The 27,832-nt window shown below is 47.5% G+C and overlaps 14 protein-coding genes across 14 annotated transcripts; 9 read left to right on the top strand and 5 right to left on the bottom strand.

Annotated features, from left to right (window-relative positions):
* Positions 1 to 375: 375 nt before the first annotated feature.
* N7537_001363 (putative HAD superfamily hydrolase) lies at positions 376 to 1,700 on the bottom strand (the record flags this gene model as incomplete). The annotated part of the gene is made up of 3 exons (XM_056892421.1): positions 376 to 1,153; positions 1,210 to 1,512; positions 1,567 to 1,700. 3 exons carry the CDS (start codon positions 1,698 to 1,700, stop codon positions 376 to 378), a joined length of 1,215 nt encoding a protein of 404 aa, XP_056757416.1.
* Positions 1,701 to 2,018: 318 nt separating this feature from the next.
* Positions 2,019 to 3,275, bottom strand: N7537_001362 (F-box domain protein; the record flags this gene model as incomplete). Its single annotated transcript, XM_056892420.1, has 2 exons — positions 2,019 to 2,796; positions 2,857 to 3,275. 2 exons carry the CDS (start codon positions 3,273 to 3,275, stop codon positions 2,019 to 2,021), a joined length of 1,197 nt encoding a protein of 398 aa, XP_056757415.1.
* Positions 3,276 to 3,909: 634 nt separating this feature from the next.
* N7537_001361 (SIP1 domain-containing protein) lies at positions 3,910 to 5,432 on the top strand (the record flags this gene model as incomplete). Its single annotated transcript, XM_056892419.1, has 2 exons — positions 3,910 to 4,133; positions 4,247 to 5,432. 2 exons carry the CDS (start codon positions 3,910 to 3,912, stop codon positions 5,430 to 5,432), a joined length of 1,410 nt encoding a protein of 469 aa, XP_056757414.1.
* Positions 5,433 to 5,685: 253 nt separating this feature from the next.
* N7537_001360 (Qc-SNARE protein) lies at positions 5,686 to 6,887 on the top strand (the record flags this gene model as incomplete). The annotated part of the gene is made up of 2 exons (XM_056892418.1): positions 5,686 to 6,770; positions 6,836 to 6,887. The coding sequence occupies 2 exons, from the start codon at positions 5,686 to 5,688 to the stop codon at positions 6,885 to 6,887; spliced, it is 1,137 nt and encodes a 378-aa protein (XP_056757413.1).
* A 2,086-nt stretch (positions 6,888 to 8,973) lies between these two features.
* N7537_001359 (putative integral membrane protein) lies at positions 8,974 to 10,358 on the bottom strand (the record flags this gene model as incomplete). Its single annotated transcript, XM_056892417.1, has 6 exons — positions 8,974 to 9,322; positions 9,382 to 9,854; positions 9,904 to 9,971; positions 10,021 to 10,057; positions 10,110 to 10,129; positions 10,187 to 10,358. The coding sequence occupies 6 exons, from the start codon at positions 10,356 to 10,358 to the stop codon at positions 8,974 to 8,976; spliced, it is 1,119 nt and encodes a 372-aa protein (XP_056757412.1).
* Positions 10,359 to 11,546: 1,188 nt separating this feature from the next.
* N7537_001358 (uncharacterized protein) lies at positions 11,547 to 12,787 on the bottom strand (the record flags this gene model as incomplete). The annotated part of the gene is made up of 5 exons (XM_056892416.1): positions 11,547 to 11,680; positions 11,759 to 11,828; positions 11,900 to 12,222; positions 12,277 to 12,432; positions 12,499 to 12,787. 5 exons carry the CDS (start codon positions 12,785 to 12,787, stop codon positions 11,547 to 11,549), a joined length of 972 nt encoding a protein of 323 aa, XP_056757411.1.
* Positions 12,788 to 13,802: 1,015 nt separating this feature from the next.
* On the top strand, positions 13,803 to 14,075 carry N7537_001357 (MFS transporter; the record flags this gene model as incomplete). Its single annotated transcript, XM_056892415.1, has 2 exons — positions 13,803 to 13,967; positions 14,007 to 14,075. The coding sequence occupies 2 exons, from the start codon at positions 13,803 to 13,805 to the stop codon at positions 14,073 to 14,075; spliced, it is 234 nt and encodes a 77-aa protein (XP_056757410.1).
* Positions 14,076 to 14,753: 678 nt separating this feature from the next.
* N7537_001356 (uncharacterized protein) lies at positions 14,754 to 15,194 on the top strand (the record flags this gene model as incomplete). The annotated part of the gene is made up of 2 exons (XM_056892414.1): positions 14,754 to 14,825; positions 14,880 to 15,194. The coding sequence occupies 2 exons, from the start codon at positions 14,754 to 14,756 to the stop codon at positions 15,192 to 15,194; spliced, it is 387 nt and encodes a 128-aa protein (XP_056757409.1).
* Positions 15,195 to 15,205: 11 nt separating this feature from the next.
* N7537_001355 (uncharacterized protein) lies at positions 15,206 to 16,748 on the top strand (the record flags this gene model as incomplete). Its single annotated transcript, XM_056892413.1, has 6 exons — positions 15,206 to 15,751; positions 15,803 to 15,890; positions 15,945 to 16,119; positions 16,202 to 16,302; positions 16,349 to 16,396; positions 16,513 to 16,748. The coding sequence occupies 6 exons, from the start codon at positions 15,206 to 15,208 to the stop codon at positions 16,746 to 16,748; spliced, it is 1,194 nt and encodes a 397-aa protein (XP_056757408.1).
* Positions 16,749 to 17,036: 288 nt separating this feature from the next.
* On the top strand, positions 17,037 to 17,908 carry N7537_001354 (GNAT family N-acetyltransferase; the record flags this gene model as incomplete). Its single annotated transcript, XM_056892412.1, has 4 exons — positions 17,037 to 17,201; positions 17,259 to 17,309; positions 17,366 to 17,710; positions 17,765 to 17,908. The coding sequence occupies 4 exons, from the start codon at positions 17,037 to 17,039 to the stop codon at positions 17,906 to 17,908; spliced, it is 705 nt and encodes a 234-aa protein (XP_056757407.1).
* Positions 17,909 to 18,292: 384 nt separating this feature from the next.
* Positions 18,293 to 19,210, top strand: N7537_001353 (uncharacterized protein; the record flags this gene model as incomplete). Its single annotated transcript, XM_056892411.1, has 1 exon — positions 18,293 to 19,210. One exon carries the CDS (start codon positions 18,293 to 18,295, stop codon positions 19,208 to 19,210), a length of 918 nt encoding a protein of 305 aa, XP_056757406.1.
* Positions 19,211 to 19,767: 557 nt separating this feature from the next.
* N7537_001352 (putative C6 transcription factor) lies at positions 19,768 to 21,992 on the top strand (the record flags this gene model as incomplete). The annotated part of the gene is made up of 6 exons (XM_056892410.1): positions 19,768 to 19,832; positions 19,901 to 19,969; positions 20,021 to 20,745; positions 20,804 to 21,227; positions 21,292 to 21,574; positions 21,630 to 21,992. The coding sequence occupies 6 exons, from the start codon at positions 19,768 to 19,770 to the stop codon at positions 21,990 to 21,992; spliced, it is 1,929 nt and encodes a 642-aa protein (XP_056757405.1).
* Positions 21,993 to 22,104: 112 nt separating this feature from the next.
* On the bottom strand, positions 22,105 to 22,762 carry N7537_001351 (putative RING finger domain protein; the record flags this gene model as incomplete). Its single annotated transcript, XM_056892409.1, has 3 exons — positions 22,105 to 22,288; positions 22,339 to 22,515; positions 22,671 to 22,762. 3 exons carry the CDS (start codon positions 22,760 to 22,762, stop codon positions 22,105 to 22,107), a joined length of 453 nt encoding a protein of 150 aa, XP_056757404.1.
* A 2,734-nt stretch (positions 22,763 to 25,496) lies between these two features.
* Positions 25,497 to 27,308, top strand: N7537_001350 (homeobox domain-containing protein; the record flags this gene model as incomplete). The annotated part of the gene is made up of 3 exons (XM_056892408.1): positions 25,497 to 25,669; positions 25,746 to 25,857; positions 25,911 to 27,308. The coding sequence occupies 3 exons, from the start codon at positions 25,497 to 25,499 to the stop codon at positions 27,306 to 27,308; spliced, it is 1,683 nt and encodes a 560-aa protein (XP_056757403.1).
* Between the last annotated feature and the right edge of the window lie 524 nt (positions 27,309 to 27,832).

Below are 27,832 nucleotides of genomic sequence, written 5' to 3'. Positions count from 1 at the left end.
GCAGTGGATCTTACCTCAATAATTTTGTATCCTGAGAAATTTGCAGGACTAAATGCAACAAGCTGATTGTAAGTAGAGCTGCAGAGAAAAGTGTTCCGTTGACTCACCCCACCGAATAATCAAGCCCTAAGAGGGGTAGGCGGTGTGGGGACTAGGCGCAGATCTAAACTCTACCAGCTGGACTTTATACATACATGCATGTAATCGGTTATTCGAACGTTTGCTATTACTTCGTAGCTTGAATAAAATGGATTAGACGCACTTATGTGGGTTGATGCTGGTAGCTATCTAGAGTTAACGCACATAAACATACAATTGGCGCCATATTCATGCTGATGCTTATATCAATATAGAGTGTCTAGTGTCCCTTGACACTCAAGCAGCAGGCCAGTTCGAGCTCTTCAGTGCCCATTGAACACCTTTGTGCACATTGTCGGCAATGGTCTGAGGAATCCAAGCAGGCTCTCCGCCGCTGTATACCCCAGTGCGGACAAGGATCGAGTGCCAGCTACTACCAATCTCACTGCGATAGGAGTTGGCTCCTCTAATATCCGACTCTGGATTATCACCGACCATGTATACTCTCTCCAGGGGCGTGCTCTCTGCAGAGCTCCCAAATGTTCTCAATCGGTTCCGAAGTAATTGACGCTCTGCAAACTCGTAGGTGGGTTGGTAAGGCTTGCCGATCACAGTCTTCTTCAGCTCAATACCCTTTCTGGGGCCACCTGTAGTGGCGGCCCAAACGCCCTCGAGTGCTTCTCGGAATCCGCCCTGACCAAGACGGGGCAAGGGGTAGGCGGCGGCCCACCACAGATCTGGGTTAGAGAAGTATAGATGGGGTTGGCCATCCTGCTGGTAACCATGGTTGGGAAGATCGATTCGGCCGTTCTTTTCAGACAAAGTGCCCATACGTCCTTGCGACGAGAGGAGGAGGTCCATAATAACCTGGGTGTCTAATGCCCAATCACGAGGGTCATTGAATACAAAGATAGCGTCGATCTTCAGAGTCTTTGATGGATCATTGAGGTCAATGGGGCTCGGAAGCGGTCGGGCAAATGTTTTATAATAGTCGCTGAAGTTCTTTGAGAACGGCCAGATAGCGGTGTTGGCCATGAGAATATCCGCAGGGGTAACAACGTTCTTAAACCCATACCTATCACCATTGTTTAGCATATATCATTTGAAAAGAGGAAGGGGTCTTTGGCATACTGTTCTGCCACGCGCCGACAGCTATCCCCATCGCCTCCGGCCACTAACACACACTTATGTTCCAGAGCGCTCGACTCGTCCGGTCCCTTGACTAGCTCAGCGAAGGGCGAGTGACTCTGTACAATATCTGTAGCATCAAGTGGGATCCCTAATTTCTCGCTAATTTCTGCGACGCGCTCTGTCTCGTGTTTACCACCGCCGTTTGTGAGCAGAAGAAAGGGGATGCCTTGCTCCTTCAGGAGAGCCAGCGAGTCGGCGGCACCTGGTACAGGTTTCGATGCACGGAGGAGAACGCCATCAATGCTGTAGCATGTTAGAAGAAAATCGAGTGGATTGCGTTCGCTGGTCAAGACTCACTCAAATGCAAATGCGAATTTGGGGATCGGTCGAGAACTGGCTGTCTGGATAGCTCGGTGGGTGATTATTATACGAGAAGAGGGAGATTGACGCTGCAATAGGCCAAATGACCGCCAAAGGGTTTGCGATCTCATTGTGGTAGTGGCCAGGTGACCCTGGGGAATGTGTACAGAAGGAAATGTACGTCATTACTGGGTTCCCGGCCAGATGTTTCCCGTGGAATTTCCATTTCCCCACTCTCCACACTTGCAACTCTCAAACTTCTACACTTCCCTCTGATTTGAAGATTTAAAAACAGGGAGGCTTTTGAATCAAATAGTGCTATCGCTTCATCAATTCTGTTTTACAGGTTGTGCTATTGTGTATCGCTCAGAAAATAGCTGTTGGGGTAGTAACATGACTCATAAAAGGCTGATGTAAACAGATAGACGTGCAAAAAAATCCATGAACGCTTAGCAAAGTGGCTCCTTATCCATGACAACGAGGCCCAAGTCAAACAAAGAATCAAGTTCCTCCTCAGGACACTTATCAATGTTTTTCCACACAAACTTGTCAATTTTGGCATGTGATGCTTCAGGTATTACCCCAAGACAGGCAGGGCTGATACCAAGATAGCACACTCGAGAAAGATTCATATTTAGGGCCTTGCAAATATCATCAGGATCAATATTTGTAGCAAAATTCTCGTCATATGGTGCCGTGAGCTCCAGCTCACGAATCGACGTTGGAGAACCCATTGGATCAAACGCAGGAAGGAGGAGTAAATCGTAAAGCAGTTCAGCGGGTATCCGAAGAGACTTCAAAGAAAGGAGTTCTGATAAAATCGCAGATGGTCCCACGTCAAACATCCCGCGGTTAGAACGGTGAATGGTCAATTGAATAAGCGTGGTGCGGAGCTGGTCGTTGATAAGGATCTGTTCCAAGGCAGAAGTGTCCAGATCCTCGCAACCACAAAACGACAACGATACCAAGTTGGCGGGCCACCTGAAAGAAGACATTTTCTCAACATCAAATTGCCCGCCAACTTGGAGACTTGTCAGATTGGGTGGCCAACCTTCACTGGAACCGTCGTCCGTGATGAACGTTGAAGATGAAAGCTTGAGGGATTGCAGTTTGTCGAGGCTGCTGATGGCTTTCTTGATAGCAGAAAGCGGAATTGGCTCAGCTACTAAGCTAAGGCAAAGATAGGAAAGCTCTTTGCACTTTGATAAGGGCGCAAGGCTGTTGATCCTGTGGAGAGAGGTTAGCCTAAGATTAGATGGAATTTTGTGATAGCCAGTATTTACTCACGAAAAAGAGATCCTCGGAGCAGCAAAAGTCTTTAGGTTCTTCTTCACTCGACCTAGAAGCCGTGCCGTCAGGCTATTAGAGCTGTGATGTACCAAGGCCTCGAGGTTCAGGACCTGAACGAGCGATCCCAGATCCACTTTTCGTTCTCGGGAGCGAATTGGCGGGCACACGGTATTGGTGAAAAGCGAGAAGCTATTCCCTTCGTCAAGTTGAGGTCGGTAGTAGAGAAATTCGATGCCAGCAGAGTACCACTGACGAGAGACCGCACAGAACCTTTGAAGTGTGACTTGGAAAAAAGGGGGATCGGTATCACGCCAATCATCAAAAATGAATTTGGCGATGTGTATTAAGATCTCTGTAGGGAGGTGAACATATCGCCGAGAAGTCATGACTTCGGAGGAATCGACCAGCTTTGGCATTTTGCTAGTCAAACAAACAACAATTTTTCAAATAGACATTGTAAAGCACCAGTGTGTCCGAAATATTATGTGTGATGTTTCGTGACAATCAGGGATTAAGATGGCGACGCAGAGGCAACAGAGAGACCAAACCGCTTCCGAGAGAGGCAAAGAGACAGCTCATCTCAAGTGCAGCGGGGTTGTTAGGCCAATTTTCCTTCACTAGATTGAAAAGGGAAGCAAAATGGTCTTTCAATTGAGACCAGTAAAAAAAGGACCAAGGAAAGGGTGTGGAGAGTAAATGATAAAAAAGACATGAGGGGTGGATTGAGAGTCAATACTTGAAGATGTAAAAGATTGGTCGATGACGATCCTTATCTTTTTTGCCAGGTAGATGCATGTCCCCGCCTTCGATAAACAATTATTTTACACCGCCTTGGGTTTGCTTGTATACATATACATATAAGCGGCCGACTATTCTTGTAGCTGAATAAAACCAGAAATATGTCTTAAACAAGTAGATGGATATTTCTTATCCTATGAATATCTTATCACGTTAAGGAAATAGGTGGTCAAGTCCATATTTGTTGCGAGGACTCTAAGCTGGTCTGCAGATTGGCCAAAGCTCCCTCGATTCTACCACCTTCACCTCACTATGCCCGACAAGAGAAAAGCCACAATGTCGCCCCCTTCCTTGAAGCGTCCTCGGATATCTTATGATGACGATGAAGATGACGAATCTTCGACGGCATCTTATGAGCGCCCCCGTCACAATCCCCTCTATGGCCAGAAGAGTGCATTCCCGGGTTTGGATGATGGAGGCGATGAATTGCCGTACGATGACCTGGAGGATGGATTGGAATACCTACGCATGGTTCGGTATGTCTAACCTTGAATCTAAAGAGTTTTTGCTTTGCTCCCTAAACGACGCCGAGGATTTCCCAGTTCTGCGCATGTCCTGGCTCAAGTTTGAACTAATTTTTCCTTGATAGATCCGAAGCAAACTCACTACCCGTCCTTTTTACTGCGTCTACTCAGACTACAGACCCTTCAAATCCGGTATCGAACACGCGCCATGATCTGAAGCCACTTGAACCAAATAACCTTCCTCTGCCAGCAGGCTTTTACGAGGACGAAGCCTATATTGCTCCTGCGAAGGATGTGGACGCAAGCAACGCCGCGCATTCCCCTTCAAAGCTCGATTCACTCTATCCCGATACGCAAAAATCCTACAACAATCTTCTCCGGCATCGATTCCTCCTCTTGCGATCGACCCTACGATGCAGTCCACCCGCTGGGGCTATCAACACCCTTGACAATGACCACCCTATTAGTCTCCCCCGAAAGGCCGGATCTGCGCATAAAATATGGCGCCGGCTTTTGGTTACAGTCGAACCACGCATGGTTCAACTGGCAAGCATGGATATGGACAGCGTGTTAGAAGTGCTGGAAATACTAGCACGGATGATGTCTGATGTTGTGCGGGGCGACGACACACAGCGCGTACGGCGCATTGGAGCCTGGGCTTGGGGCTTGTTGGGGAAGTGCCGTGAGGTTGGGCAACTTTCTACCCGAGAGGTGGGAGTTATCCGAAATCTAGGCAAACGAGCCGCGATAATTTTGCGCAAGGTGCAAGAGCTAGAGAACGACGAGTATGAGGGGGACGTCGATTCCTCTATGGCAGACCAACCAAAGGAGGAAACCCAACAGGGTAACCTCAACGAGTGTGAGAAAGATACCAAAGAAGAAGCTCAGCAGGGATCTACGACCCAGGATGAGGAAGCGACCAAGCCGGCAACCCAGTCAGAACCTACAGCCCAAGGTGAGGAAGAGGCCAAAGAAGAGACTCAGCCGGAAATTACAGTTCAGAATGAGGAGGAAAGTAAGCAAGCAGAATTGCCGGAGGTCGCAGAAGCACAAGACTCCAGCATGCCTGATGCATCGCTTGAAGAATCCGACTTGGAGGCAGCCAAGGTGCGCTTGCACGCTCGGCTGCAGAAAACTCCCGACTCTGCCAAGACAACTACTAGCTGCGACAATGAAGAAGAGGAAGAGGAAGAAGAAGAAGAAGACGATTGGTCGATACAGACCCATGCCCTGCTCGACATGATCATTACAGTTGTTGGTGAGTTCTTTGGCCAGCGGGATCTGTTGCAGGAACGAGAGGTCTGGGAGTAAATGGATTTGATTTGCATGTATGAGATACCCATTCTTACTTAATATTAATTCCTTGTTACAACGTGCCAATGTCTTGTGTTGTCTCGTGTTCTATACGTAGTGCCTTATCATAGGGCATATCGGGTGCCTACTAGGCTGGTCTAAGCTTTCCAAGGTTTGCGTCATGCGCCCCCGAGGACCTGGGCAGTTCCTCACCTCTTTGTTTTCCTCAACTTCAAAGAAGAATGCCATTTTCATTCCAATTCTAATCAAAATGGCGCCAACTGTTGAAATAGCGATCCCGAACACCACCCTCTCAAACACCTCCCCGCCATACACCGTCTACCACATCACCCTCCGCCTCCCGCTCCGCTCCTTCACGGTCCCCAAACGCTACTCGGACTTTGCAACCTTCCACAGCACCCTCATCTCCCAAACGAATGCACCTCCACCAGCCCCCCTACCTTCAAAGTCCTGGTTTTCGAAAACCGTCTCGAATGATCGATTGCGCGAAGACCGCCGCCGTGGCTTAGAGGAGTATCTTCGCGCGATCAACGAGTCCGAAGACGGGCGCTGGCGCACCTCGCCCGCATGGCGTGCATTCCTCAATCTCCCCACCGCAGTCGCATCAACCGGCAACGGATCAACAACTACCTCCACCCGACTCCACGCCGCCATCACAGATCCCGCCGCTACAAACGCACCCATCACAGACCCGACGTTATGGCTCGACTACTACCGCGACATGAAGAACCACCTCCATGATGCACGACTGCAACTATCTCGCAGAGACCAGGAGACCACTCCGCAGAAGCAACACGAGAGCTCTGCACAGGCGAAGGGCAGTCTTGTCCGTGCGGGGACAATGATCACCACTCTGGACGATGGACTGAAGAACCTAGGACGTGGAGATAAGGGCTCTGAGTCACAGACATCCAATCTCGGCGGAGGCGAGATCCGCCGTCGAAAAGACCTGCTCATTAATGCGCGCAAGGAAAAAGACGGCTTAGAGGATCTCTTGCATGCTATGGCAACTAAGAGCCGGCTTGATCATACTGTCGCATCCATCCAAGATAAAGGAGCTTTGATCAATGCTGGGAATGGCGCTGGGGATGCATCTAGTGGGCGTAGGACGCCGGCGCGGACAGGCAGAGTCCTTGGCAAAGAGACAGAGCGGACTCGAGAACTTGATAACGAGGGTGTGCTGCAGTTGCAGAGGCAGATGATGCAGAGTCAGGATGATAATGTGGATGAGTTGAGGAAGATCATTATCCGACAGAGGGAACTCGGCACGCAGATTAATGAGGAGCTCGAGGTGCAGAATGATCTGCTAAGGTTGGCGGATGAGGAGGCTGATATGTTCGTTTACGCCCTTTCTTACTTTTTCCACTTGTTTTGACCTGCCTTACTAACTATATGTCTAGATTGAAATCCAAGATGGATATTGGAAGGAAGAGGATCGGAAAGATCTCTTGATCTTGACTGTGGATGTTTTCCATTGAGCGTAGAGCATTTCTTCTATCTATACCTTTGAGCGGGTCTTTCCAGCATCATTCAACTCACTTTATTTGCAAATCGCATGTTGATATTATGAATGAATCTTCATCTACTTGCATGGATATCTTTTTGCCCAGTAATAATCCTCTAGAACGGGTAGGAGGTGCAGGTTCCCATTCTCAGTCGCTTCAATCCGGGCTCGGTCAAGCCTATCCTTCAACTCCTCCGAGGGGATCTCTTTCCAATTTGTTGACTGCTTTATCGCCCCGTTTCATAGATGCTATGAATGGATCATTGTAAGGTCCATCTCGGCCTACCAACTTGCGCCCGTATTCAACTATTCTCCCAGGAGGACAGTCAACCGAGGTTCAAGCACTGAGACTGACAACTGATGGTCTACTCCTGAATGGTGAGTCGGAAAGAGCGTGCGGATCCCTCGTCTCTGTAACGAATGCTCTCCAGTTGGACATGATTCGCGAAGGGAAGGGATCTGCACCTCTCCAGCAAGAGCCGTACCTCTGCTTGGTCAAAAGCCCACTCCACTTTGAAATCGATATGCATGATAGCCCGGTACAAGGGAGTTAGGCCAGACAAACACCGTTCCTCAATATCAGCGCCATGGGCTAGGAGCATATCAAGAATGGTGGCATTGATGCCACCATCAGTGGTAGAAGAATCCGCTGCAGCCAAAGCAAAGATAGGTGAGGGTTAAATGAATCTCATTTGAGACGAACTCCTCGTTCAAGTAGCGGCTTTACCACCCGAATCATCCCGGATTGGGCAGCGTGCACTAATCCTTCTCCCGCCTCAAAGCTCTCAGGGTAAATCTCCAACAGCCCCCGATTCAAGACCAACTCCGCCATTTCTTCTCCTCCCAATAATGCCTCTTTGATCAATTCTTTGGGAATCTTTCGCTTGGCCTTCCTGTATATTGGTACCGTGCTTGACAAGGATTCTAGTAATTCCAATATGACCGTTGGCAATGGCCTGGAGTAATGGCCTGCTGTACCGCATCTCACAGCGATGATAGATTCCATCTGCGGAAATCCTTGCTCCAGAACGCCCTGCACAATATCATTATAGAACCTCGGCTTGTGCTTCATCATCTCCGAGGTCTATCATATTCTCAAAGTCGACGAAGGTTCGAAAAGCAATGCATTGAAAGCAGTCTGCTTCTGCCTCTAAACTGATCCCCATTTTCCATATGCGATTATCGATGATAACAAGTAACGATTCTCGTTTGGCTCCTTGGGGTATAAGTCCACTCCACGCGCTAGCAGAGGATTAAGAATTTTCAGTTGACTGTTTGCAGCTACATGGAAGAGTGTATTTAGCCGGCCTTGAACCATATTAGTCTATGGTCCCGCTCCATGGTCCAAGAGCATTTCCATGACCTGCACATGGCCATGGCCAGCCGCGCAAGTAAAGGTTGTTTGACTGCAATAGGTTCCTTTGGGGTATGCTCCCCGTTCCAGAAGCAATTTGACCGTTTCAAGGTGCCCATTTCTCGCGGCAGCCATGAGAGGTGGCTCATCGCCAGGCAAGGGTTCGGCCCCGTTGTCCAACAAGTATCCAACCAATTCCACATTACCCTGCTCAGATGCAACAGAGATTGTTGTTTCATGTCAGTATCTGCTTCTTTTGTCGTTCAAGGTGTAGCCAGCCCCGATGAGAACTTGCAAAACAGCTAGGTGTGCGTGCTTTACTGCCGCAAATAAGAGGTAACAATATATGATAGACGATATATGAGACACAGGTAAATCTAGGGAGCTCTCAATCATGGCGGTCAGCGGAGATTGCATCTGGTATACTACGGTAGCCTGCATATCTGGGCCAGACTGGGGTAGGCAGTCCTGATTGATTCTGCGCCGTTTTCCCTGGTCCCAGCGATGTAAGGCATAATGCAGGACTCGGCTTCTTCTCAACAGTATATGATACGTATATTAATCACAAAGAACAAGAGATATCTTATTATACACATGAAATATGTATTGACCCTGCTCTATAGTTGATGGTTTCCAGGGTTGTTTTATTGTCCAAAACAAAACTGAGACTGTGATCTATATCACCGAGGCCCCGCAGAAGTTGATACATTAACAGATCGAGTCACTCCTATGCCATCAAAAGTCAATTTCGGCTGACCTCCTTGCTCACTATTACCATGGATGATTGTTTCGATCTTCGGATTTCCCTGTGCACTGTACATGAGCACATCCTCATCCGAGTCTGCCGTCGCCCCAACACTCATTTGATTCTTGTTTCGGTCCATTGTGCCCTGGTTTCGCATCGTGCTCATTTTGTAGTCAGACTCGAGGGTTGCTTTGTTACTGGAACATTCGTGGTAGATGCGGATTATGAGAGCTGAGAGCGAAGGGAGACAAGTGCAGATAATGCCGATGGAGACTTCCGCATTACTAGAAAGAATTTCTCGGTTAGAATATTTAGTCAGAAAGATAGGCCGAGAGAAATATACCCTAGCATATTGATTCTCATAAATGCACGAGAAATGTCCTTCGACTGTCCTGTAATGACGATAAGTGCCAATCGGATGATACTGGCTGCAACAGCCAATCCGCCCGCCCCCAAAATAGCCCTAACCCGCATCTTTCTCTTTGTAGATATTTGCAGAGTCAAAGTCAAGGGCAATGGCAAAATGAGGACGATCATATCACTGACCACGCTGACGACGGAATCAGCCAATATGATCGATGTATGGTCTAAACATGTGCCGTCAATACGCTGGTCCCAGAATTTGGCGATGGGGCTGCATATTCGGATTTTGACAATGACAGCTGGGATGTAGTAGGCTAACATGACCCCCATAAAAATCCTAATAAAGATGACGCATTTTCGGAAGGGACTGAATACACGAGTCATGATCCAGAGGAGGCACACTTTTGTGAGATAGGCTGTTGGTCCATACATGATCATTGTTACGTAGATAGTCTAGAGAGTCAGTAGTTAGAATGGTCAAGCGTGCAAGGGCTTAGCATACCTTCTGGAAAGGAATCTTGTTCTCATCTTGGACATCCCACCAGTGTAAACCTCCTCCATAATAACCCACTGTCTTTGCGTTAGATACAGCTTGTCGCCTGTGGTACTAGAGACATACTGAGGAGGGCAATGATTGAGTAGCAGACACCGAGGAACTATAGATATTCTGTTAGCCTATGTTGCCCTCTTTCCACATAGAAGTCCTACCCAGGCAACTGTACATGTCACTAAAGGATGTTAGCATTTCTGTGCTCTGTGGACTTTCATGCAAAGATTTCACTCACAATCTTCCTTCCCAAATCCGCTAAGAATGAACATTCGAGTATAAACACGAAGACCGAAGAAGCCTGTCATGCCAATGATACATAATGACTGGCAGGCATAGTTCCACTGCTGAACACTTTGATCAATGGACGCATCCTCAGAGCCCCGTTCGAGCAACGGCATGGAATGCATCACAGACTCCTGTAACTCTTGAATTAGTAACGGGGGGCAGGCATTTCAAGACAGCTCCCTCTTTTAAACAATAAAATAATATAATGGCCTCTTTAGCCAAGAGCCTAGAAAACAAAGGGTCCTAAAATAGTTTCCAAAAATCCTTGTTTGAAAATTTTAAACTGACATGCTTTGACGAGCTGCATGGTTGAAATCGGACTATTGATCACCCACGATCGGCTGGCTCCCCTGAAACAGAAGAAGAACAAACAGGACTTTATTATCCGTCACAAACTGTAAACAGATATCCGGAACTAGTTGTTGATGCACGAGGTCCGTGAAGAATAGAATGTTTGACAACGATTCGTTCCTTGGCAGTATGGTTCGCTAACCTTTTTCTCTGCTTGGCACCACAATGTAATATGCTCTCATAATTCGTATGTATACATTGTACAAAGTTTAGTCCCTGGTGTACCGTGGAGAAATTGCATGCAAGATCCATGGTGGCGTGCATTCAAGCTTTCATAGACCTGCCACTCAACCTGCATCAAAATGGTTGAAGTTGCCGACACCAAGTTAATCAAAATGTTTATAACAAGACGTCTGTCGAAGTATATAGATGCATAAAAAATCTTCCATATTATTTAATATTTTCTAATTGTAACATTGTAACCTTAGAAGTTCTAGACTTGGAATTGAGTTAAGTTTATACGGGAAGTGGACCCCAACCGCTCCATCAACCATGGTTACGTAGAGCAGGATTTCCCGATGTCACTTTTGACCCACGAGGGCACATTTGGAGATGCAAGTTCGTCGACTAAAGTGGAGCTTACATTTATTGTGGATCGCACGACCCGCCCTCTGTAGGATGGTGGAAAGTTGAGTAAGTTTTGGCAGCCTGGCTTTGAAGGAAAACTGAAGTCAAAAATACGAGGCAAAACCCACATTTCGGTCTTCTTTATTTTATCTCTGCTAGGTAATTTCACCGCATATCATTATTCATAGTATATGCTAAACGGTTATTGAAACAGGATCTGCTATCATGACATTCACACTTGGAGCGGGGCGGAACCATCTGAGTCAATAACCGGTCAATAGGAAGCCTGCCCAGGTGCCAGCAATGACTACCGGATGCTTGATTAGCTCTGTGACAAACTACTCCGTACGGAGTATATTAAAATACATGTTCTAACCGCAGATTATCTGCACCTAGAAAATAGCCATAACATTCGGAGGCGAGGAAACCCCACCGGGCATGTTCAAAGGCACGGATGCCACGAAAAAGCTCCATCGCTGGAGTTCTTGGCAGGTGCGTGCCAACGCCTCAAGATCAAATAGTTCCCCTGTTGTTTATTAGTCAATATAATGTATATGTGGAACTCGGATAAAAACGCTCGGAGGAAAACGCTCCGGCAACTTACCGATCGGCATTCCCCATCCAGCAAGCACATATTCATGAAGGAAGATGTCAGGAGATTGTGGTGGGTAAACCTGTGGGTCTGTCAGTTGCTTTCCTTGATTGACTTGCGAGAATTTTGGGGTCTATTTTTCTTGTCACTCACCTCCCAACTGATTGCATCACTGGCGATGGCGGCGAATCCCGTGTCCCACAGCCAGCGGAGGACTTCCGTGGTCGCCTCGACTCCAGCATGCTCTGGGCTGGGATTATCCGAATAAGCTTGCTTTTGAGTGTCTGTCATGGATGTGTCCCACTCCTTGGTCACTCCTATACGAACGAAAAGTATGTCACCCTTTTGGAACGTGATGTTGTTTTCCTCGGCAATTTTGAGGATGTCGGCAAAACGCACTTGGTGGGTCGAGAATGTGGTGTATTTAATCCCCATTTTCTCAGCCCATGTAGCGTAGTCGATCAAGACTCCACGTCCTATTGCAATTGTGTGAGATGGTAACAGGGGATTCATGTAAAGGGGATGAGTACCTGCAATGCCCTCTCGGGCCCAATGCTGGAGACCAATTCGATCAGTTTGGCGATCATTGATTTCTTCACTGGTTGTTCCACCATAGAACACACGTTCAGATTGACCAGGCACTGTCTGAGAGAAATGACGGAGGCCATCCCACTGGCTACTTTGCTCTGTCAAACGATCAATATATTGTAAAAGAAACAGAAGAGAGAAACGCAGAATTCATTTCCACTCACGTGGGTTCATAGTATAGATATCATCGAATGCCACCCCTCCTAGAAGAGGCACAATCTGATGATGGCATGGCTGGCGGTTGAGGTTAGGAAAATCCAATTTCGTCATCTCCCATCCCATCGTGACCCGTCGACCACATCTGATCTCGCTGGTGGAAGCTGCAGCAACGACTTCAGGGGTAAGAATAGCTAGTTTTCCTAGACCCTCTTCATAGCTACCTGGCTTTCCTAGCCAAACCTGTTTCGGATTCGGGAGCTGGTCAAACGGGGTATCAAAAGGGGATTGGGCCATAGTTCCGCTGTTCTATTGTCGTATCGGAGTTGTGAGCAAAAAGTATAGGGACCGGAACGCCGTATTCTCATAAATAGAACTTTGTGCAACTAACTATTTTGTACTAGCATGAACCGCGAGGATCTTTTTTCTGGCGTCGTAGTGGAGGTGTAAATTATGGACTCAATGGGCTCGGACCGGATCCCCATTATAATATGACTCCGCAACTGCAGCTTCACGGAGAACATCCAACCCAACGTATAACCTGAATTTGAGGCCGCGCAATACGGCTTTCACTTTCCGCTTTAGTGCTCGCCCCTCGCCGCTTTTTGTTCGCTGGGTAAAACTGAGCACATTCCTGAGTTTTACATACTTACGTAGATAAGCATTAAACGTCCACCCGTGGACCCCCGTGGACGGATGCCCCCGGGGGGCGCCCGGGGCCGACTAGAAGAGAGTCAGGATTCAACGACCACCCAATTTTCTAACGTGTCCCTCCAGGTAGGGAGGTTTTAACTTGAGCAGGGATGTACAGTGAAGAACCGGCAATTTTGGTCTTAGTTCGAGTGATTTACGTCGCCAGTCCAGCACACTCTGTGTGCAATCCACGCATTTGCCTATTCCCAGGTATATTCCACCACACGAATATGGCTTTGTCTTCTCCAGAAGATGCTGCTGGCAGTACTGCCCAACCTCAGCATGCGAACAGTACTGAGTGACCGGGGACAAACTCGACGGCGATGCACGGGTTCAAGCTCTATGCCATTTTTATAGGTATATGCTTCGGTGCTTTCCTAATGTCCTTGGACTTTTTTTCGTCATCGCAACAGTACCTACCGCTCCCACTCGCTATCAGAAAGCTTCAAGTGTATCTGACACCCCATGGTTAGGCTATTCCATCTATCGCATCGGACTTCAAGGATACATCCCTCTGGCCTGGTATTCACTCACGACATGTGCATTGACTCCCCTGGCAGGAAAGCTGAGCTCAACGTTTCCCCTTCGCTAGGTTTATATAATATTCTTTTCCATATTTATGGTCGGCAGCCTTATATGTGGCTTTGCTCCAACTAGTAAAACCTTCATCGTGGGCCGTGCTGTGGCAGGCGTTGGGGCGTCCGGTGTCGCCAGTGATGGGTTTATTATTGTTCTCACTATTTCTTCCGAGAAGCTAACCCGCTATTTAGAGGCATATATACCAGTTGCTTTGTTATAGGTCTAATCCTAGCACCAATTATAGGCGGTGCTTTTACGGAGGAGGCAACCTAGCGGTGGTGTTTCTGGGTTAACCTTCCTCTGGGTGCTCTGACATTGTTCTCTATGCTCTTCTTCTTCAAACCCTCTTTAATACAGTGCACTATTTTCATACTGCTTCTCGCTATGATATAGAGTGGTATAAAAAAGGATTAGGGCTTGGCAACAACCATCGGTCTCTTTATAGCCTTAGGTGTGATACTTATACTATTTGTTTTCTGGGAAGGATACTAAGGCGATGGCGGTCACTTAGTACTCCACAATTAACTCTATGCTGTGAAATACTCCCGAGGTTAGTGAGTAGGACCCTGAGTGCTTAAAGCGGCACTCTAATCGGGGAAGTCGGGGGGGGGGGGGGGGGGGGCCTAAAATCCGGGTACATACAGCTACTTACAACTACTTACAGCTACATACATACAGAATGTGGGAATTGAATTTTCACTCGGCAAATCAGAATTGCTTAACTACTAACATGTTCATAATAGGCAATTTCAAGGTCTGGACTCAAAAGTTCGTGTGCCGTGATCGGCAAGCCAGTCGTGTTCTACAAACTTTCTGCATCTCAGTGGGCCACAACTCCACAGAGCAACACCCCTACGAGTACCCCCCTTACTTGTTGGCGGCTACAGACATGCTGAAATTTTTCCCTCATTCTAACTTGATGCTGGCATCCTTTATTGTATACCCTTGAACTTTTTCTTTTTGAGAGTTGTAGGAACTACAACAGACCATCATGGGTGGGTTCGGGTCTCAAACCAGTTCTTATAACAGGCTGGTTATCGTTTTTGTGGCTATTGGGTCAATGGTGAGCTCGCATATATATTCACTTGGTAGATATTCACTAAGCTTGCACAAATAGACATATGGATATTGCTCTTCGATCATCTCTAGTACAATCGGCCAGCCAGGATGGTATGCCTACTTCGGTCTACCCGCTGAGGGTGAACCGGGATACGCGACCATCACTACCCCCGCGATCTCGACAGCGAACGGTGTTTTCAGTGCTGGTGGCGCTGTTGGTACACTTTTTATAATGTGGTCTTGTGATTTCTTTGGCCGAAAGGCAAACATCCAGTTCGGTGCCTTTTTTTCACTATTCGGAGGAGCACTTCAGGCCGGCTCTAATTCACTGGCGTATGTCACTTCCGCTGCTTTAAAATTGGACTGGTGCTGATAGCTTTCAGCATGTTCCAGGCCGGCCGCTTTGTTTGCGGGCTTGGAATCGGTATCCTTGTAACCGTCTGTCCGATGTATCTTTCCGAAATGTCGAGTGCTCTGCGCCGTGGCTGGCTTGTTGGTCACCACGCTATTTTCCTGGTCTTTGGATATATGCTTTCAGGATGGGTGGGTTATGCTTGTTACTATGCAACAGGCCCCCTGTCTGGGTTTGGCTGGAGATTCCCCCTTGCCTTGCAATGTTTGCCCGCGTTGGTGCTGCTTCTGGGATCTCCTTGGCTCCCGCGTTCACCCCGTTGGTTGATTTCGAAGGGTAAGTTCGACGAAGCGCAGCATGTTCTCCAACGGCTCCGTCAATCACCAGATGACCCGGACAACTTGGCTGCCAAGGAGGAGTTCTTCCAGACGAAAGAGCAAATCCGACTCGAGGCTGAGAGATTGGCTACTTATGGTAACGTGTGGAAGGCTGTCGTTACAAAGAAGGCATACAGAAAGCGGATGGCTATCGGATTCCTTACGCAGTGGGGCGCTGAATTTGGCGGACCTTTAATCATCGTGAGTGTAGCAATACCTAATTGGAAGGTATATCCCGCTGACAACAGCTAGAACAACTATGCCGTTCTTTTATACACAAACTTGGGAATGGAGGGCGGTATGCCTCTGCTCTTGAGTGCTGTCTGGCTTACGACAGCTGGTGAGGATGAACATCCAGGATCTACTATGTACCTCGTTTGCTAACCTGGCTCAGGTCTGATCTACAATCCTCTAGGCGCCTGGCTCCATGATAAAGTCAACTCTAGGCGCGGCATGTACATGACCGGCTTTGTCGGTATTATCATCTCTACATCCTGCCTAGCTGCTATGACTGCCCAGTACGCCGGTACAACCAACAAGGTCGGAAATGGATTCGGTATCTTCTTCATGTACCTTTATCTGGCCTTCCAAGGGCGAGTCAAGATTCAACATATCAAAATCGCCGAGTACATTGAGCTAACATTCCTGCAGTACTTTCTGCGACACCACTATGTACCTCTATGTTTCGGAGATTTTCCCGACCGAAATCCGTCCAATTGGCATGGGCTTCTCCCTCTTCGGTCAATTTGCTTGTAAGTTGTTATAATTGCGCCTCCAAATTCCAACTGACATCCCTAGCCACCCTCATCCTCCTGCAAACTGCCCCCATGGGCTTCGGCAACGTTGGTTGGAAATACTATCTTGTCATTATTTGCTGGTCTGCATTCTTCATTCCAGGCATGTTTTCTTCCCAATCGTAGCAAGATCGACTCATGAACTAAAAGCCCGCTAACAAATTATAGTCATCTACTTCTTCTTCCCTGAGACTGCTGGTCTCACCTTAGAGGAAATTGCCCAAAACTTCGGCGAGGAGGTTGCTGTTAACCTCACCGGTGCCACGGATGAGGAAAAAGCTCGGCTCGACCACCAGCTAGTCACAGGTGAGAATGTTCAATCACCTGTGACCTCGGAGCTAGAGAAAGAGACCAAGCCGTTGTCAACAAATCAGACTGAACAGAACATGTCGAAAGCAGAATAAGGACATACTTCAAATAGGTTTAGCTTTTGCGCAGAAAGTGGCCTGCCAACAATTAATAATTTTCAGCTTAATGATTCCGAGGTTGGGGCTATATTTGGTTTGAATCATGTCTTATATTGCGCTCGATAAGTGGTTGACAAGAGACTGGGATTGGTTAGATTTTTAGCTTTCGTTACCTAGGTAATTCGGGCCATGATAACTTCAGCTTATAAATCATCACGTAGTCTTCTCGAGATTGGACCTCTTAATTCCTATACTTCCAACAATCAATTGCGTATTAAGATCATAATGGGCTCAAGTTCAAAAGTGACTTTGTTCCCCTGGGATCCTAATTCGGACATTCATCTGAAATGCCTTGTATCCCAACGAGTCGAATGCGGTTGGGACAAGGGGAAAGTTGAGACAAAATGGAAGAAGCAACAGCTCAAAGGCGAAAAGTGCATTTATTGGGTGGTGAGTTCCATCCAATATTACTCTCTTGTATTCAAGACAAAACAAGAATGCTTACAGTTTGCGGAAAAGGTCCTGCCATCAGATGACTCTCAAGCGATATCGCCAAAAGTAAGACAACAGTGCAAACAAAACAAAATAGCTAATAGCTAACGTGCGACTACTAGAGTGATGAAATCCTTCAAGATACAGCCACAACAATCAATGCTGTCTCGCGTCAGCCGACAAAAGAAACCTTCGTCCCTATTGGCCACATTTCACTGGATTCCAAGAACCCCGATGCAGAGCACATTGAGCTTAACCTGCCTGCCGAGAACGTCTTCTGGATAAAGACTTTCTACATCAGGCAGTCCATCCAGGGCCAGGGAATTGGACGAGCTGCAATGGATGAGGTTGAGTCCATGGCAGTCCGAGAGCCACTACTAGCCAAGATATTGATGCTAGACACGGTTCAGAAAGATGATCAGAAAAGAGAAGATTTTGCGAAGGTAACATATGGTGGTATTCCAAAGGTAAGTCTGATTCTACAGTTTGATGTACTCGGTCAAGAAACTGATCGTTTCTAGACCACGAACGAGGAGTGGTATGATCGTCGAGGTTATCGATTGATCAAGACTGTGAAGGACTATTATCGGGACCCGGATAGAAATGGGAAGGTTTGGGATACAAGGACGGTTTTTATGAGAAAGGATATTGCAGAGTGTCAGTAAAGGTAGTATATATCATATCAAAAATTGTTCTAGTGTTTGATAACTTTTAGCTGTGCCTCTTCTAACACAGAACATGTCCAAGTAAGATATATAGACAATAGATAAATGTATACACCTAAGCTTCAATAGCAGTCAACCGCGATTTCTTTTGGTTAGATGTCATAAATTCTCGGAGAACCTTCTCTTATTTGAATTATCTCCATCACTAGGGCCGGAGTTAGCTTTTGGGGAGTCCCCGGAGATAATATCTAAAGCCCGCGGGTGGATGAGGAGTTACCTAATTTCCCCTATAAATGGCCAAGTGTCCCCAGTCTATTCATAAAGCTTCGCCTTATAAATTTGTCTGATATATTATAAACCCTTTTACTTGACCATCTCCTCCCAATGTCATCTGTGATCGTCTTTGGCCCCACCGGTGGTGTCGCCTCTGTCGCGGCACTCACTGCCCGAGAGCATGGCGCTAAGGTTTTCCTGGCCATGCGAGACACCCAGAAGCAAATTCCTGGGTTGAGCACAGAGCAAGAACAAGAAGGTGGATTTGAAAGAATCCAAGCCGACTTGGCCAACCCCGACTCCGTCGCTGCAGCCGTCAAATCGTCGGGGGCAAAGCGTGCATTCACATATGTTACTTTCGGGTCCGCTGATCACATGAGAGCCACCCTCACAGCAATGAAGTCCGCCGGCGTTGAATTTGTTGTCTTCCTCAGCAGTTACACTATCGCAGGAGAGTCAAAAGACGTTACTCCTGCCGAGCTCATCCCTTACATCCATGCCCAGGTTGAGCTCAGCCTCGATGAGATCTTTGGACCTGAAAACTACGTTGCTTTGAGACCCGGTGGCTTTGTCACGAACTTGCTGCGCTTCAAAGGGGGGATTGAAGCTGGTGAGGTAAAGATCTGGGCCCCTGGTTTCCAATTTGATTGCATCACGCCCGGCGATATGGGCCGTGTGGGGGGCACGATCTTGGTACAAGGGCCAAAGAACGACCAGAAGAAGGTGTATTTGTATGGCCCACGGCTCATCGCCCAAGGAGACGCTATCGTGGCCATTGGAAAGATCATCGGCAAGGACGTTAAGCTTACTATCATTGACGAGGAGGAGGCCTTGAACGAGTATCTTGCACATGGAATGCATAAACCATTAGCAGAATATATGGTCCAAAAGTCTGCAAGCACATCGAACGAGCTTACAGACCGTGCATGCTACAAAACTGGTGTGGAGAACGTGGAATTGTATACAGGGAAGCCTTCCACAAAGTTCGAAGACTGGGTGGAAGCAAACAAGGGGCTTTTCGGTGCTTAACTCCAAGGGTTGTTTTCGACTTTTTGCCTGGTTGGACAGTTTGATATATATTAACGGGATGTACATGTACCGGTGTCCAGCTTCGGAGTGTTGAACCAAACAACATCATTTGTCCTTGATCATTTGCTATTCATGATAGAACACAAGGCTCCACGCAATCCAAGTTCAAGGGAAAGTCGGCTATCTCGAATAAAACATACTTCATTCTAGGTATTAGCATATCTGTGTGAAGAAAAGACGCAATACGATAGCGAAGCAAAAATTCGAAGCTACGTATGTATCACCGCCGAGTCTTTGAAATTCAGTAAAACGTAAAGAATTTAGTATAGTGAAGGCGTCTATATCCCTCTATAGTTTGACTGTCTCGTTGTCTCATACTTCGGATTTCTTAGATATGGCACGCTAAGCCTAATTTGGACGAGCCAAACTGCCAACCATCGCGGGTATCATTTTTCCCGGGGTCCCTTTCTTTCATTGATCATACATACCTCTATGCGTTGGTTCTCTAGCCATGAGAAACGACGATCGGCGTTCTGCATCGCCGGCAACGCGCAAAAATGGCACCTTGCAGTCGTGTGAACCCTGTCGGAGATCCAAACAGCGATGTGACCATGACCGGCCGGTCTGTCGCCGATGCACCGCAAAGAGAATTAGCGATAAATGTTTTTATCATCCAGCTCCGATGACTAGGCGGAGACCGTCTGATACAGCCAATCCCGCGATAGTTTCTCGTCGACTGACTAGTCAACCAACCTCAAAGTAATTATCTCCTGCAACAGATGATAGGCACATACTAATATGTAGAAACAGTGCTTCCAGCCCGGGCTCAGCCTCACTGGGGAATGGGCGTTTCTTCGCACCATTGGAACCACCCTCAGCTCCTCCTGGATATCTGGGCTCGACAAGTTACTCTGCCATTTTAACTGAGCATCGCAGTGAGGTTTCGTTCGAAGCTGAGGAGAGCACAGATTCCTCCGCGGGGTTGGTAGTGGAACCCGCTCGACTCCAATCTGGGGTTGATGTGCTGCGGTTTTTGTATAATTTTACCGTGTGTGATATGCTCATTACACGATTCTATATTCGGACATGGGGCACCATCGTGCCCAAAAGGATAGTGGACGAACTCCTGCACTCGGTGCGCGATATCTTTGACGGTTTCTCCAGTAGTCCGACGGCACAACTACAAGAGTTGGCGAATAGAATATTTCAAAATACCTCCCGCCCGATGCGGACGCACAAGTCTATGTCAGTCGAGGAGTACTGTTCCTCTTTCACCGGTCGCAACCTCCGCTGGGAGGCCCTCGGGTCTATATTCACTCTTTGCGGAATGCAATTGGTCATTACGCTAGACAACGACCCGGAAATTATGCAGGGCTCGGATGACCCCCAAGCAAAAAACCAGTTACTAGAGCAGGTGACTGTGATAAGTACAATATGCCTTGGTTTCTGTGACCAGACATCGTCGGCCAATGAATTACTGGCAATGTTACAATTCAATGATGTTATGTTGCGAACACAACAATACGGTGATTCCAGTAAGGCTTACCATTTCTTTTTGATCTCAACTCCTATCAATTTACTGACCCCTGTTAGGCTATCAGGCATGGCGTCGATTGGGTGACTTGGTATCCACGATTTATGCAGCTGGACTACACTTAGAGACCGATAGCAGTGAGAACTGCCCATTCTTTCTTCGCCAGTGGCGGAGGCGCTGCTTTGTTGCTGCCTTCTACATGGACAAAATGATGGCAACATTTGTTGGACGACCTCCATTGATGAATGGTCGATTCTGCACACTCGCTGCTCCATTAGATCTGAGCGATGAAGTCCTGATTGCAGATGGAGATGTTCTTAGTAAGGCTATTTCGGAGTTGAACAGCGCCGGGTGGAATAGTAAAGGGGAGTTACACCCAGTAAGCCAAGCTCGCCTACGCTATCAGTTGGCTATCATTCGGGAAGAAACCCTTGAGGTTGTTCTGGGGACCCGCGAGCAACATAATTTAACCCAGAAGTCCGAGTCAGTATATCTTCTCGTCCAATCCACGTGTTTTCCTAGTGCTGACCCGATCGTTTTATAACAGAGAGATCCAAGCAAAATCGCGCGCCATATGGCAATCCACCCCGGATCAGCTTCGATATGACCGGCGATTAAACGACCATTACCATGATGGGTGGCTTGCCATTGCCTATTTCTATTTGGATTATCTATACACTTGCTTTCTGCTCTACCGAGCAGTCGTGAAGCACACAAACACCGGACAGGCGGATCTTTGCGATGTATCTCGTCGGGTACTAGCAATCGTCATCCAGATTAATTCATTCCGAACCCCAATGGTCGATCTAGACCGGCACTTTTCTTGGATAGTATGTCATCCACGGTTGCCATTCACGGAAGAGAAACATTTACTAATAAATGCAGGTCCTCACGTACGGTGTCCCTTCCGCCAGTGTCCTTCTCCTTGAACTTCTGCGCCAATCACATGAGCCCGGTCCACATGCTGTTCCTCTCCCGCGCGCTGAGCTGATTCGCAACCTCAGTGTGTTTATTTCTTTCCTATCGTGGGTCGCAGGCCCTGGTCACGGCAACTACCATACCTGCCAAGAAGCCGAGAAAAAGCTGTCTCGCATTCTTGATCAGCTACTTGATCCACAGCCTGTGCAGCAGCATGTGGTGGACGATGTCACAACAGGCCTCGACAACTTCCTCAATTGGTCGAACTACAATACGATCTGGGACTTCAACACCGATTATATGCCTTTTGCCGAGGGCTTTGCGGCTTAAAGAAATTCGCCATTAGATTATCTTGGACACCAACCATTCCGAGCCAAAAGAGTTATTCATCACGTCGTTATTGTATTATTTCCCTCCCGTTCGGCCACTGGCTGGTATCTGGTCATACCATCCACAGATAATCGTTGCGGGGAGATGTGTCGGCCACATAATACGCCCGATGGCACAACGGACAATTGAAGTGATCTCCCAAGAACCACTTCTCCAAGCATTCCCGGTGGAAAACGTGCAGGCACCGCAGTTCGCGAATTTCCTGTGTGCGGTCTACCTGGTCCAAACAAACAGCGCTGGACAAAACGTCAGCCACTACTCTATCGACAAAGCAAGAGAAACATACCAGACGAATTGTCCATCGACAGCCTCAGACAGCCCGAGATTTCCCTTCGTTGTCGCCCACCACTTCTCGAGCGTGCAAGTTGGCGAGACCTTATCCAACTTGCGCAATCGCTCACTGGGATTTTTCCTTGATCTCAGGAACGACTGTCTGTCCCGGCGGTTGATGAGTATTGTCAAACTAGACGATACAGTCAGAATGAGATGGACTAGCATAGTTTATGTAACATGCATGTAACACCACACCGATGGAGAGAATGTATCGGCGAGGGGGGAGGAAAAAGGAAACACAAGAGATAAGATGCAATAAGATGCAAATAATCGAATCTCACTCACATCAAACTAAGCACAATGAGTAGCACTACTCCAAGTCCGATGCCCAAGACGATCGCCATATGGTTTTTCTTCAGCTTTGTGTCTTCAGCCATCTCTCCGAGTCCTGGATCCTTTGTTGCACGAACAGGTAGTCAAAGTCGCGTCGATGAGATGGGGGTGTGATGGTGACCAAGATCGAAAAGCGAAATAAAAGATCGGACTCAAAGGGCTTTGATCCCGTATTGTTAGTGATCACAAGCTAAATGTGGGTGTCACAGCCCGGTCGCCGCACCGGTTTAGGGAGTCTGGTCGTAGTATAACACTACACTAGACCTTTCACAAAGAAGAAAAATTAACCAAAAGATAGAGCTGAAATATTAGTGCAATTCTGAAGAGGTGAATACAGAGACAGATGTCTGAGAATGTCAAAATCCAAAGGAGATAAGAATTGTAAATGTAGTGTGCACAGGGAATATCAATTGATCTGGGGATGATCTCCATGTCCAAGCGTCAAAGCGGGGAAGAGAGGATCATCATACGACGAGCTATTTATTTTTTCCCTTTTATTTGGCTTATTTGGGTATTGAGCATCTCCCTGTCTTGAACCAATCAACACTGTGAGATGGAAGGGATAGGCCCTCAGGGAATGTTGATCGGTTGAATTGTCCTTTTTACCTTTTGGTTGCATATGGGATTCTTCAAAGATATTTGAAACATACGTAGATGCCTTATTATTTTGCCTATTTGTCTATCGGCTTCGTATTTTTCTCTATATTAGTCTACTAGTTGGGATCCAAATGTCCAGATTATGTGTAGAGGACTCTGTTTCAAACTCGGCCAAGGTTAACCTTCGCTGTACGGAGTATACACTACTCCACTCCCCTACTTTATCATTGCAAGGGTCTTGCAGTTTTGACGGACACATTCTTCGAACATTCTAACTGGCAGTATTTACTCTTTTCTGGTATTCTAGACTCCTACTTTATTTCACCCCAGGACTATTAGGGTCTGGATTTAAACCTAATTAGAATCGTGTATAGGTCACTGCTACTCCAGGAATACTAGAGTAGTTACCAACCCAGTCTGTACATCGGTGGCCAAATCATTGGAAGAAAGTCCCTAACGACTGGAGGATAATACAACGAAAGGGATATACTGATCTACTGCATATGTGGTTATTGATACACAGCTGTAGCAAGCGTCGGTCAACCGTAGATCTCTTTGAATATAGCTGTGCTTAAACATAGTGAACACGAGATAGTCATGATGGAAACATTTGGAGATGAGAGCACCTTGCATGGTCGGATGCCGGCTATGTAAATCATCCGCTTGCATGATAGGCTGTTGTCGAAGCAATGTAGTTTCCCCAGAGTCGCATTCGGTTAGCTCGAATGCATGTACACTTATTAGCAGACCGACAGACATCCTCTACATTTGTTACATGTATGCTTTTCTCTTTCCTGTCTACCGGTTGCATTTCTGATTGATGTCATGCATATATATCATCATCACTTATTACTTGGCTTGCTCATCGTGCGTCTACCGAAAAGCATCAATACACTTGGTTCCTCAGTGGGTACACTCGGCTTGGTAGACTGAGACAGACATAGACATCAGGCCGATGACATAACTTGTAATAATGCAACTTTCTGTGATAATTTAGAGGTCCGAGCAGCTTTTTATAGGATTGTGCCGATCAAACATTGGAATGCTCCTAATTGGGTGGCGAATATGCGGTCGAAGCGGTCTATAGTCAATATTGTACAACATACGCTGATTACCGTTGTCGAAAGGGTCAAGGTTATTGCTTCTTTCATCTAATAGGCGAGGAATTTACAAAAAGCAGGGAGAGGTGAGGTTGAAGGTAGCTACCTATGTAGGTACTTGGGTATATAAGAACTAATGGGACTGTGCCGCTCTGGCCCATGGATGAACTGATTTTCCCCAAACTTGACCCGAACATTGAACTTTGGATTTCCCCAGGGGGTCTGGAATGGTTACGTTCAGATCCGATCATTCCGATCTGCTACTGTTAAGCAGGCTATTATTGTCAGCTGTCGACTGTATTTGAGGTTCTTTCTCTGAGGTGGGAGTTTCTACTTCACCGGTGACCCACAGAGGTACAGTTGGGAGTCAAATTATCAATGCCCCTCCCGATCTGAGAACACTAGAGAGACGGGATCTCTTTTTATTTACAAGATTAATATGTATCCCTTTCAAAAAAAGAAAAAAAAAAAACCTTCCGAGAGATCACATTCCACCACGTGCAAGTCTTCCTCGTGGAGTCACGTGAGGGCGCGTCACCACGCGTTGGACGCTCACAGGCAGATCAGTTGAAAAAAAAGGCAATCAAGGCAAATGCCATGGTTGATCCCTCTGTGGTTTTAATCCGAGCAAGAGGGTTTCAAATATGCCTGTATCGAACGCGACACGCTTCGCGCTTCACGCAGATAACTGTATAGACTACTGCAACCTCATACCAAATGTGGGCCCAACCATCTCTACCCGCCCAACGCGTCAATAGAGACAAATGTAATAGTAGCATTCTAAGGACTCGAATAAATAAGTAATTCAGACTTAAAAGGACTAAGTTCAAATCAAATTAAAGAAAGAAATCGGGGGTCCAAGTACCAAGTACCTCGGGGGAGCACCTTGTTACTAGCGCGGGCCACGTTCTTTCTACTCCGCGTCCACACCGCGACGCGATTTGATACCGTTTTCTGCATGCCAGCCTTCACGGCTTTTTCAATCTTCTGTCTTTTTTATTTTATTTTATTGATCTGGTAGTCAGGTGTTCTGGTTTATTTCTCTTTACCTTCCCAACCCCTCCATGCTCTCTTAGGTATCATGTCTGATCCGGAGCCTTCGGTGGCGATCTCATCCTCGCCCTCTCTCCCGGCCACCGACTCCAATCCTCTTAACTACGCTTTCCTCGTTCATTCGCAAAAAACACTCACACAGAACCTTCCTCCTCGTGTCGACAATAAACTGTTAGCCCGCCAGAAGCGACGTCGGACTAGGTATGCGATTATGGTTGGAGTCCAGTTCATACTATGAACGCGTCAATTAATCCGGTTTGAACTATTTTTTTTTTAGTCCGGAGGATCACGCCGTCCTTGAATCTGAATACCAGCAAAATCCCAAACCGGACAAAGCAGCCCGTACAAGTATCGTGAACCGCGTCTCACTCGGCGAGAAAGAGGTCCAAGTATGCAATGCCAAGAGTTCACGCACAGAAACCACTTCTAACTAGCTCGACAGATTTGGTTCCAAAACCGCCGCCAGAACGATCGTCGGAAATCCAAACCCCTTCAGCCTCACGAATTACTCGCCCCGCGGTCGGGCATGGCCGATTCATCGGGTCAGCCTTTCAGTGATGATAACGCGTCGACGGAGCCGGGGTCTTCAAGTGGGGCAGAGCAGTTTGACAACAACGACCACCGCGAGGAAATGGCATCAAAACCATGGCACGGGGGACTGTTACACTTTTCAGATGATTCGGACCCAGTCACTGAAGATAAAGATGAACATGAGCTGCCTCAGAGCACGCAAACAAGCGTCGCGACAGAGGCTGGAGAAACTCCGCCCACCACACAGGAAGAGTTTTCCCAACTGGTGAATGACCACTCAGAAGACTCTTTTCTGCAGGTACCAAAAAGAAAGCGTTCAGTGACGGATATCCGGGGCGAGGGAGAATATGAGCAACAGGCAACAACCACACAAAACACATACACCACACCTACCAGGTCACCCCCATCGCTGCGTTTGTCAATGTCGTTTGATGGAGAGGCTTTGTTGCGCAAAGAGGGCGAGCTAACGCCATCTCCGCCCAAGGGCCGCAATGCGTTACGCATTGCGATGTCATCGGATGGAAAGGCAGTAATCCGCGGAGAGAACGAACCATCGCCGTCCAAGAACCGCGTGGCCATGTTCTCAGTTCGCCGAACAAAGATGTCAAGCCTGCGGCGTACTAGCAGCGCCGTCTTCCCAGCCACACCGCGGGCAGGTGTAACCGAGAAGGATCGTGCTTTTGGTCGCTCTCGTGATTCACGAAACTGGGAATCATTCTGTGACACGGACGCAAGGAGTGCTCTATCAACACCGACTAGTGGGCCGAACGGTTCCCCGGGTCTTTTCCAATCTCGCAGCCAGCGCTCATTACCCCGGAGTACCTCGGGGCGGCACTACGACCCAAACACGCCAATCTCTCAGTCTATAGGAGAGAAGAGGAGGAAGCTCGCCCGCACTGTTTCATCTCTAGGGAGACTAGAGACAGGCCGAAATAAGGCGAACATAAACCCATCCAAGCTATCCAAGCCTCTATTCACGAAATCCGGCAAGCCGGATCTAGAGCAAGACCACGGCGATTCTGATAAGGAGAACTGGGTCCCAGGCACACGATCGACAAATATTCGTCGTCGCAATACTTCGCACATCCCACGACCGGTCCTCCGCGATGCCAACCGTAATCGCGGTCTCGGCATCTCGACTAACGGCAAACGCAATCGACCACTACAGACCGGCTCACTGGGCAAAGCCCCACCAGAACTTAGTGCAGAAGTCTCGGCTTTCATGGCCGGTGGGTCGGGGGATAGTCAAGAAGATGACCTGGACTGTGTGCAGGGTCTCCTGTCGTTGAGCCAGGGAGCCTGGCGATAAGGAATGGATGCATGATTGATACATTCCGAAGCCTCATTGCCTATCATCTTTGCATCTGTTTATTTTTCATTTCCTTTGTTCGGAGCCCTGATGTATTTTTTTCTATTTTTATTGTCGTCTTCATGATATGTGCTTGCAAGCGGTTATTGCCACTGTCACGTGAACCCTGTCCATGATATACTTTTTATTCGGGCCTGTTCCTTTTTTTTTCTTCTTTGCATCTTTCATGCATCTTGATACATCCATGGATGATTTTTTGTCTTTCGTCTACGGTGCTTACTCGGTGGACCTGTTTGGTCCTCTTGGCCTGCTGTTTTGATGGTGGGTGTGACTTGAACAAATGCGAAAAAAGCTCCCGGGAAAGATGCTAATCCTTGAATGAATCCAACGACCTAACATACCTTATTTAAGTATGAATGAAGATGTTCGACTTGCTGGGTCCATTGTATAATTGACACACCTCGTGACTTGTAGACACGCAGGGTATCTTATCATGCTATAAGCTATAGTTCTTCAAACAAGAC

This window comes from Penicillium hordei (assembly GCF_028827395.1).
Source record: "Penicillium hordei strain IBT 12815 chromosome Unknown utg000001l_segment0_segment0, whole genome shotgun sequence".
Classification (NCBI taxonomy): Eukaryota; Fungi; Ascomycota; class Eurotiomycetes; order Eurotiales; family Aspergillaceae; genus Penicillium; species Penicillium hordei.
This window is presented reverse-complemented; position numbering and strand designations above follow the sequence as displayed.